The following is an 11,161-nucleotide window of genomic DNA, read 5'->3' as shown; positions in this document are numbered from 1 at the left end:
CTGTTGTGGCCTCTCCCGTTGCGGAGCACAGGCTCCGGACGCGCAGGCTCAGCGGCCATGGCTCACGGGCCCAGCCGCTCCGCGGCATGTGGGATCCTCCCATACCGGGGCGCGAACCCGGTGCCCCTGCATCGGCAGACGGACGCGCAACCACTGCGCCACCAGGGAAGCCCCTCATTGTGGTTTTGACTTCCGTTTCCCTAATGACTAATGATACTGAGCATCTTTTCATTTGCTTATTGGCCAGTTGTATATCTTCTTTAGAGAAATGTCTGTTCAAATCCTTTGCCCATTTTTGGATTAAGTTTTTGTCTTTTTGTTGTTGAGTTGTAAGAGTAGAGCCAGGATTTTAACCCAAGCAGTGTGACTCCAGACCCCATGTTCTAAATCAGACTCTGTACTGATTTCAACATACCTTAGAGAGTATTCCGAATGAAAGCACATACAGATCTATCACAATCTTATTTCATGGTTGCACCTGTATTCTATAATTCACTAATCACTTTCCTATTCGTGGACATGTACATGCTCCCAGTCTTTGCTATTATAAACACTGCTGTCTTGAACATCTCGGTATTTGTGTCTTTCTTGGCTCATATGTACAAGTATACATGTAGGAAGAATTCCTAGAAGTAGAATTGCTAAATCAATTGTATATCTTGAATTGCTCTCCAAAGAAGTTGTACCAATTTATATTCTCACCAGAAGCATGTGAGAGACTATCCATGTACCTTTGCCAGTGTGGTATATTATCAAATTATTTGTTGCCATTCTGATGAGGGGAAAATGCTATGTTATAATTGTTTCAATATTAATTATTTAATTATGAGTGAAGTTAAATCTATTTTCCTATAGTTATAATCCTTTGGAATTTCTATTTCCGTGAAATGCCTCTTCATGTCCTTCGTTTTTGTTTTTTTCTATTCTTAGTAGAAATATTTCTGTTTCTAAGGTTCTTAGTCTTCTGCTCATTTTTGATTTGTAGAAGCTCAATTCTTAGTCATATATTTGGCAAAAAATGTTTCCTTTTTAATCTTTTTACTTTAATTATGATATTTTATTCTAGAAAATTTAAATTTTTATACAGACATGTTTATTGGTCATCTCTTTTACGGCTTCTGGATTTCATTTCCTACTAAGAAAGATCTTTACCACTCCAAGATTTTATGAAACATGCTCTCCCATTTTTTTCCCCATTGTTTTTATATTATCACCTATTCTTAATAAAAAACTTTACTCGCATAACCCAGATGTCACCAGGGGTTACTCTACTCCTTTGAATTTAATTAAAGATTGGTTCAAGCATTTGTTATATGATTTGTTTGGAGCCTCATACCCTCCCCCAGATATCTGAACTCTGGGGACTTATGTTTTCTATGGCACCGAGCTCCTCTTTTGTCCTGCATGTGCTGTGCATGTACCGCCTCTTCCCTTGATTTTCACAAAAACTGCTCACACAAGGCCTGTGTGGGTGTGTTGTGTCTGTAGAAAACTTTACTAAGTTTAAAGAGATGGGAAGAAGGGGGACCATATCACAGTAATGCAAAGACCTTTAATGCGAGTTGCCCTTCTTCAAATCCTTTAGTCATCCCACAGTTTGCAAGACCATCCTCTATAGTCGTGTGCACTTTCCTCTCTCTTCTTTCCCCAAACTCCTGCTCATCTCTAATGTAGAGCAATGTAGCTCTCACTCTGCCTTTGGCTCTAAGCTTTGTTTTCCTGAGAAAGGAAAGTCCCCTCCCTCTGGTGTATTCTGGTACCAGCGAAGTCAATTTTTTTACATCCCTCTACGCTAGGAATAGAAGGAGACCTCAGTAACTTGATAAAGCCATTAGCATCAAAGAACCTACAGAACAGTGGAACAGTGGAGGTGTTTGGCTTAACACCAGGATCAAGCAAAGGACACCCATCATTCCACCTCCCTTTGAAGTTGTTTTGAATCAGGGCATCCAACTTCAGGGCTCCCTTACCTCCCTAGGCCTCAAAGGATTTTCCCTACTTTCTTACAAGCTCCTTCATTCATTTAAAAGGATTTTAAAATATTTGTCTAGCATTTTTTAGGTGTTTTGTCCTGAGTTTAGGATATTCTATTAAAATTTTAATGGCATACACTGAAGACCTGGCAATTTCACTTCTAAGAATCTACCCTGTAGAAATGTTCATACAAGGCCATCCCTTACAGCATTAATCTGTACCAGCAAAAACTGAAGAAAATTAACATTTCAGTAGATAAATAGGTAAACTGTGAAATGTTCATAATATAGATACTCTGTTGCTGTTAAAAACAAGACAGATTTATACCTTATCATATGAAAGAAGGAAAGTCAACAATGTCTAAAATTAATAAATCAAGAGAATACTATAGGCAATGTATTTAGACACTGATGAGTGAAAAATTAAAGTAATAAAACATGGTGTATAGTATGATTCTATTTTATTTTTGAAATACATTTTTGGTATAAAGTCATTATGTGCTTATAAAAAGGTTTGGAAGGATACACGGAAAAACATTAATACTATTTATTCCTAGAAAATGCAAGTGAGGATGGCGACTCTTATCTTTTACTATATACATTTATGCATTGTATGAATTTTTCACAAAGAACATAAATTTATTTTGTAAAAAAATAAATAAATAAATGTTTTTACTCTCAGAGATAGCAGAAAAGGATATGTAAATGTCAAAACAAAGAACTTTTTAAAAAGATATACAATTGGCCCAGAATAAGGAAGAGGATGGTCCCACTTCAGATGGTCCCATCTAACTTGTGTTCAGGGAGAGGGACCAGGCTGGAAAGAAAGAGGGTCCAGGAGTTACTGAAGACACTGAAGATGTTTAGGTTGGAGAAGCAAGACTTAGAGAAGATGTGAGGGCTCTCCTCAATTTTTTTTTATTTTTTTATTTTTATTTTTTGGCCACGCTCTGCAGCTGGCAGGATCTTAGTTCCCCGACCAGGGATTGAACCTGGGCCCGGCAGTGAAAGCGCTGAGTCCTAACCACTGGACTGCCAGGGAATTCCCTCCTCAAATATTTTAAGGACTGTTATGTAACACACAGTCTGGAGGGAGATGGGTTGGAATTACAGAGTCAGATTTTTATTTGGAGGAAGAAAGACCTTCATAGGAGACCAAGCTGCTGTCATTTTAAACCAGCTCTACCCTCTGGCTTGGCTGCAGACTGTCTGCTGGTTCTTATTCCACCCTGGCTCTCAAACCATGTCATTCCTCTTGCCAGGTCTCTGATGCCAACCCCTTTACTCTAGCTCCTGCTCTGCTGTCTACCTGCCTCTTGGAGCTGAGGTTCCAGAACTACTCTCCTCTTGCCAGTGGCTTGTCTTTGCCCAGTGCTATGGCTCTGAGCCAGCCCTTTCCCTGGGAGGAGAAACCGGATGCTTACTGACAAGGGAACTGGATGTTTCAGAAGGGAGTGTATTCCTTGTTTCCAGAGTTAGGGAAGCAAAAATGGGCAAGTACATACTGAGAATATTATTGAAATGATGTGTATCAGTTGGGATTCTTTGCTTACAAGTAACAAAATCTGCCAACTTGAGCAAACACTGCAAGAACATTGAGTAGCTGAACAGTGTGAAAATCGGTCCAGGGACCAGGAGGAGAATCAAGGCAGTTGCAACCCTTGAACCAGCTTTTCAAGGTGACATCTCTGGTATGGGTGAACCCCCATGTGTTTTCAGTCTATATTTCACCCCACTCAGGACTCAAAATCCCAGAAACCGGAGTTTTGATTCACCAAGCTTATTCCATGTGCTTTGGCTCTAACTGTGTGGATGAGAGAAAGGCTCTGGCTGGCAGAGCCTACAAAGGCTTCTAAGGCTCCCTCCTGTGGCTCTCACGGGGAGCAAGACATTTGATTTAAAGTCCTTCAGGCCCAGATGCAGTAGAGGGCAGGTAAACTCCCCCAAACACACAAGAATTGGGTGTTGTTAGCAAAAGGAGAATGGGTACTGGGCAACCGAAAGAACAGCACTTGAATAAATGTGGAACTAGATTAGTGGTTCTAGATCTTTGGACTTTTCTAGACTTGGAAAAACTTTTTTTTTTTTTTTCACTAAGTAAGTTCATTAAAACAAAGTGACTGCTATCTGATATCATCATAATTTCATAAAAGAAAGGTCATTAATGTAAGAAAGTAGAAAGACAATCTCAGAATAAAAGAGTCCTTAAGTGAATAAATTTCCTTTAGGTCATGGAATTCCCTGTCGGTGCAGTGGTTAGGACTCCGTGCTTCCACTGTAGGGGCACAGGTTCGATCCCTGGTCAGGGAACTAAGATCCCACAAGCTGCGTGGCGGCAGCCAAAAAAAAAAAATTACTTTAAGTCAGATTTATTACAATGTATTTTTCCTTGTTTCCCTCATTTTGCTGGAGACCATTGAACACAGACTGGCCCTCATTTGGAGACGGGCTTTTAGGAATCATTGGACTAAATGATCTATAGGTGCTCTACTAACCCCAAGTTTCTGTGATTCCACTGGGATCTTGCTATAGAATAGTGGTTCTCAACTGGGGACAGTTTTGCCCCCTAGGAGACATTTGGCCATGTCTGGAGACATTTCTGTTTGTCACAGCTGGGGGTGAGGGGCAGAGTACTACTAGCATTGCTTGGATAGAGACCACGGAGGCCACTCGATGACCTACAATGCACAGGACAGTCTCCCACAACAAATCTGGCCCCAAATGTCAAAGTGCCAAGGTTGAGAGACCCTGCTATCGATAGAGGAAATCTCATTAAGCAATTAAAATGAATAGGACAGAGAAGAGTGTGGTTAGGTGCTGCTGCAGCCTTCACTCATGAGACAGAATTTTTGTCTGGTTAAATTATAACCGCTTCTTCCAAATAAAACGTATTTTTTAAAAAATACAAAAGAAGCACATAATCACCACTGACATTTTGGAAAAAGGAAGAGGAATATAAGGAAGGAAAACAGATTACTCTCAGCCCCTGCCTGTTCTCTTTCCTGATCTCTGTTTCCTCTTGGTTGTCTATTAGCATCTCAAATATAGCACATGCAAAACAGATCTCTTGATTTTCCTGCCCTGTCAGCCTCTTCCTCCCCACCTCTTCCCAGCTGGGAAACTGGCACCTAACCCTTTAGAGTCACCCATGACTCCTCTCTTTCTCACACCTCCATCACTCCATCAGCAAATCCTGCCAATCCTGCTTTCACAGTGTGTTGCAGATTCCATCACTTCTCACCCCTCCCCATTCCCAGCCCCAGCGCTGCCTCAACCACTGCAGAGGCCTCCCAAGTGCCCTTCTAGTGTCCACGCTTACCCACTGCAGTCATTTCTCCACACATCAGTTAAAGTGATCTTTTTTTATTTTTCTTTTGTATTTTTGGCCGTGCCATGTGGCATGTAGGATCTTAGTTCCCCAGCAGGGATTGAACCCACACTCCCTGCATTGAAATCACAGAGTCTTAACCACTGGAGTGCCAGGGAAGTCCCAGTTAAAGGGATCTTTAGAAAAAATTAATCAGATGTACCCCAGCTCAAAACCTTCCAGTGGCTTCCATCACACTTAGAAAATCCTAACTTCTTCCTGTGGCCCAAAGACCCCGCTCCTTCTTCAGCCTCATCATTTGTTCTCATGTGAGCCGTGCAGGCCTGGTTTCTGTCCCTCAGCCACACCAAGCTCCTGTCTGCCTTGGGGTCTCCTGCACTTGCTGTCCCCTTTGCCTGGAACGTCGCACAGATCTTCCTCCATCATTCAGGATCTGCCAGGATCGCTTCTCCTCAGGGCAGTCCTCCCTGACCTCCCCATGGAAAAGATCCCTCTCCTCCCCAGTCTCCCATCCCCACCACGCACACCCCTTGCCCTACTTGATTCTTACCTAAAGCCCTTATTATTCCACAGTATCATGTTATTCTTTTACTTGTTGATTTGTTTATTGTTTTTCTCTCAACTATGGTACAAGCTCCGTGAGGGCTGGAATTTGTCTTACTCTCGGCTGAAAGGCCAGTGTCTAGATCAGTGTGTATACGTAGTAGTCACCCAATAAATATTTGCTGAATGAATTGTTAACATTTTGGTAACTATGCTTCTAGTCTCCTACCTATCATTTTTTTTGGTTGATTGATTTCATATAATTATATTCATTTTATATAAAATATATAATATTATCTACCTAATTTTGTATCTTGATTTTTAAAATTGCTGTTATATCTGAAACAATATCTTAGTACCAACTCTTCATAAACAATTTAATAGTGGCGTACTGTTCCTTTGGGTAGAGATGTCAGCATTTCCTTGAACGTTTAGGTTGTTGTAACCTTTTGCTGTAGTAATTGTCACTGCGGTAAACATTATAGTGCCTAAATCTTTTTTTCTTGTGGGTAATTTCCTTAGGATAGCATCCTAAAACTGGAGTTACTAGATAAAGGATATGAGTACCTTTACATTTCTTAACATGTGCCATAAAAATGATAATATCCTTTATTTTTTTTTCCTGTCTCTTTCCTACTCAGTCTTACCCTGCCTGCAAAAGCCCTGAGATGACTTCAAACCTCTTCAACATTTATGGGAAGCGCCCTCTGATTGTGTACTTCCTCCTGAACTGCGCCGCTCTGCAGCAGCCTGGCAAAGACGTGCTGATGGTCAGGAGGGAAAAAACCAAGACCATCCCATATCCTTTCCACCGTGGGCTGGGCACACATTACTCCAGGCCCCTGCTTCCTCTTCCCAGAAGCCGGGGTGAAGAGACAGGCATCCAGCCCTTAGCACAGCACCTGACACATAGTAGGGGCCCATTAAGGGTGACCATTGTTACGGGCCTACGGGTCAGAATCTTGTTCATTTTAATTCCAAATCTGCCTCATGCACTGGCTGTGTGGGACCGTGGGCAAGTCGAATTTCCCTGTGTGCAATAATCTCTTCCTTTCTACCAGAAAGAATGGGCTACTTAGGGACTCTAACATATTTTGCAACTCAGTAATGCCTCCTAGATGCTCGCTGACCCCACAGTGTATATTGATCAGGAATTTTGGTGTCTAGGGGTGTGTTTCTTCCAGCACCCTCCTCACACACACCCCTCCCCAGATCCATCAGCAAATTCTTGGCCCCGATGACATTTATCCTAAAAATATGGTAGAAAGCTCAGATCTTAAGAAAACAGGTGTGATATGTGTTGGTGTCCTGAGTCTTAACAGTTTACCGTAGAGGGTCAGAACATGGAATCCAATAGACCTGGATTCAGGAAGCAACTCAACTGCTTACCAGCTGAGTGATCTTACACAAGTTCCAGCTTCTCTCTGAGCCTCATTTTTTTCATCTATAAAATGGAGATAAGAGTAGCCGCCTCACAGAGTTGTGATGCAGAGAACAGGCCCAACAGCAGTAAAGGCTTATTTAGCACAGTGCCCGGCAGGTAACAAATGATTGAATGTTACCTATCAGCATATAGCTTCCCATAAGGAGGAGCTTTCATAATGGAGTAGGTGGGACTTAACTCCTGCCCTATAGCACTTCATATCCACAATCGTATTAATATATCTGTAGGCAGAGATTAACAACGCACAATTCATAGTACTTTATTGTTTATAAAATGCTTTCCCTTATATCACCTCACTGTTCTGTAAAGACAGTGTAGTGTAGTAGAAGGAGCCTGGGTTGGGGATACACAGCCCTGGATTTGAGTCCCAGCTCAGCAACCCACTGGCTTTAAGATCTCATGTGCACAGCTTAACCTCTAAGCTCAATATCTTTATCAACTCATTCCTAAAGTGAGGATAGTTATACCAAATCAATAGTGTTGTGACCAGGATTAAATGGCATACAGCTGGTACTAAAAAAATATAGTAACTATCATTATTATCATTAACATCATCTAAGGTAGGTACTATTATCCCTATTTTATAGATAAGGAAATGGAGACATAGAGGATGACATAGATTGTCTGATGTCCCACAGCTCGTGATGAGTGTGGCTGAGATTCTGACCAGTTCAGAAGGGGTGGAGGGGTGGCGAAGGTAGAGAGAACTTTTCAACATACAAAGCTGAGACGGGGAATATGAGGACTGGGCCTGAAAGCAAAGGGAAGTTGGAATCCCTTCCTATTCACCACTGTGATAAGAGAGTAAGAATTTCAGATGATCGTCTAAAATAAGCACTTCCTAGCCCTTCCATCAGCAGGAGGGGAGAAAGACTTTATTAAAAGATGGGGAATGGCCTAGCCATGGAGAGGCTAGCTTCTTTCTTTCCCAAGCAGGCCATGGAGTGGTTTCCTGCTCAGATTTCCAGAAACAGGTCGGTTTCCCCACCCTGCTATCACACCCACCTCCTCCCCATGTACTGGGCACATCCTACTAATAATAATGCTGAGTCAATACCAACTGACAGTGTGGGGTTTTCCTCGACATGAAAGCCACTGAGTCCACCCTGACATACGCTGAGGTCATCAGCCTGACCCTGAGCAACATGAAGAAGCGGAGGGACGACCTCCACCAGCTGAACCGGCTTCACCGGAGTGAGTGGAATCATTTCAGGGCGTACCTGAAGGAGCTGCGCAACAACTTCCTCAGGTATTTAAGGGGCCTTCAGGGGAAGAGGCGTGGTTTCAGCATTTGTCTATCGCAACACATCACACTAACTGGGGCCCAGCCCTGTAATGACCTGGGAAGCGCATTCAGCTTTCTTGTGGTCAGAATGTAAACTCCATGATAACAGAGACCAGATATTTTTTTAAAGTTATTTTTTCTTAACTACAAAAACATTTATGCTCAATGAAAACAAACAAAGAACCTGGAAAAGCACCTACAGGAACACATTGCCAACATTTTTCTATAAATTCTTCCAATCTTTTTTCCTGGACACATATATCTGGATCTCTAAACAAAAGTAGTAATCGCGCTGTCAGACTATTTTTAGACTTTCCCCCCCATTAGCAGCATATTATGAACATTTTCCTGTGCCTTCTCCCTCTTCAATATTTTTATTATATTTAGAAATTTCTCAGACCTTTCAGAAAAGTTTAAAGGACAGCGCCATGGACGCCATTATGTCCTCACCGCGTTTACCAATTATTCACACTTTGCCACATTTTCCTTCTCTCTCTAATAATTAGGTCAAACAAAAAGCTCCCCAATTGTGCCCAAAGTAGCATTTTTGGTTTTACTTGCTGCTCCAGGATCCAGTCAAGGATCAGGTATTGTATTTTGACGTTCTCTCTTTGGTGTCTTTTAGTCTATGATAGTGCCCTGGCCCCCAGCTTTGTTATTATTATTATAATTATTTTTTATGACATGGACTTTCTTGAAAAGCTCAAGCCACGTTCTGGATTTTTCTGATTATTTCTTCAGGGTATCATTTAACTTGTTCCAATTGATCTCATATTTCCTATAAGATGGACATTGGATCTATACTAGAGGATTGATTAGATTCAGGTTAAGTCTTTTTGCCAAGAATACTTCACAGGGACCTTGTAAATTCATGTTATACCTCATTAGGAGAAACTTAATGTCGGGTTGCCCCACTGCTTGTTTAAGGTGGTCTCTGCCAGAGCTCTCCATTGTAAGCCTACATTTCTGCCTTTCTAATCAGTCAGTAATGAATGGTGTGATTCTTTCAGACTGTGAATATGCTTTCCCAGCAACCTTCTTCCAGTGGTTTTAACATCCATCCGTGGTCTTTGCCTGAATCAGTTGTTACATTTGGGGCTGCAAAATAGTGATTTTCTACGTCTACTATTCCTCCTGCTTTTATTAGCTGACTTTTTTTTTTTTTTTTTTTTTTGGTAAAAAGGAGCTCACCCTCTTTTTTCACTCTTTGTCTCTCATGTCTTCTCTGCCTGCCCCCATAACTCTTTCATGCGGCCACCGTGAAAGAGAAGCTTGAGAAGTATCTGAGAAAGGAGAAGGAGATTTTCATGACTGGATTAGACCAGAACTGGTCACTTTGTTATCCAAAACAAAACTGGATTCAGTTTGTAGGGGAGAAAGGGGGGATTGCTATTGGCTAGAGAGCCATCTATATCTGCCATAATACGAGAGAAAGAAAAATACGAACTCATAGTTAAATACTTGGTTATGCAAAGTGATACAATGAAGTTATTTCTAAAATGTGCTGGGACACAGACAAACAGCACACACACACACACACACCTGTTAAGCACCAGCACAGGAATGCAGTTCAGCCTAAACTTTCCTCAAAAGATGATTGGTTAAATAAACTATCAAACATCCATACTCTGCAGCCAAAAAAATGGTGATGTTGATCTGTTTCTATTTTACAAGGAAAGATGGTCACAACATATTAATAGCCCCCAAATCATGTTATAAAATGCTGTGTATAAATAGGCACAGTTGTTTATCCTTATTTTACAGATGTGGAAGCTAAGGTCAAAGGACAGAACCTTAGAGGGCAACTGCATATGTGGGAGAGGATAGAGTATGGGATAGAGGGAGAAGGAATGACCAGAAGGAAGGAGGAGAGCTTATATATAAAGGCAGACCAACAGAGAATGAAGCTGAGAGAAGGGGAAGTAGTAATCAGCAGTGTGAGTGCCAGACACAGAAACTTGGGGCCGAGACAGGCTTGGTGCTTTGGTAGAGAGAGCAGTCAGACACTAGAACATGGGACATTAAGGGGAAGGTATGAGTCCCCATGTGGGGGTGGGGGGGTGGGGAATAACTAGGCGGCAGAGGAACAAAATTCTGAATCAAAAGGCAAGATTGGATGGTAACAGGGCTATTTAAAAATAAGGTGGAAGACTCAAGCCTATATGAAGAGGGAGAGATTGGAGGTGCAGGGGAGGGAGGAGAAGGTCACCGTGGGTTAAGGGAGAACACACAGGAATTGCTGTTTAGGGCTCTTTGCTTCTGCCTCTGTTACTGTAGTTCATTATGCTGTTTGTTCTGTAGTTCATTGTCCCAGCAAATATTTTCAGCACCTTCTATGCACCAGGCATTTTATTTTGTTTACAAAACATTGTTTTGTAATGTCTGTCTCTTCCAATTGTTGTAACAATTCTTGAGGGTGGGACCCATGAATGGCAGAGGCTACAGCCGGAATGTAGGCTTTTTCACTTACTAGCTCTATGATATTTGGTCTGTCACATAGGTCATTTAGCTTCAGATTCTTTGTTGATTTAATGAAGATAGTATTTCCTACTTTGTAGGGTTGTATTGATCAAATAAAATAAGGCATG

General features: G+C 41.7%; 1 protein-coding gene across 1 annotated transcript in view; it reads left to right on the top strand.

Moving 5' to 3' along the window:
* FAM227A (family with sequence similarity 227 member A) overlaps nucleotides 1–11,161 on the top strand; it is a 109,330-nt gene that overhangs the window by 76,842 nt on the left and 21,327 nt on the right. The window contains exons 14-15 of the mRNA XM_024127137.3: nucleotides 6,486–6,643; nucleotides 8,385–8,537. Of these exons, the coding sequence (XP_023982905.3) occupies nucleotides 6,486–6,643; nucleotides 8,385–8,537 (311 nt within the window). The remainder of the gene's footprint in view (nucleotides 1–6,485; nucleotides 6,644–8,384; nucleotides 8,538–11,161) is intronic.

The sequence above is a fragment of the Physeter macrocephalus genome, chromosome 6 (assembly GCF_002837175.3).
Source record: "Physeter macrocephalus isolate SW-GA chromosome 6, ASM283717v5, whole genome shotgun sequence".
NCBI lineage: Eukaryota > Metazoa > Chordata > Mammalia > Artiodactyla > Physeteridae > Physeter > Physeter macrocephalus.
Note: the sequence above shows the minus strand (reverse complement) of the source record. Positions and strands in the feature narration are given on the sequence as shown.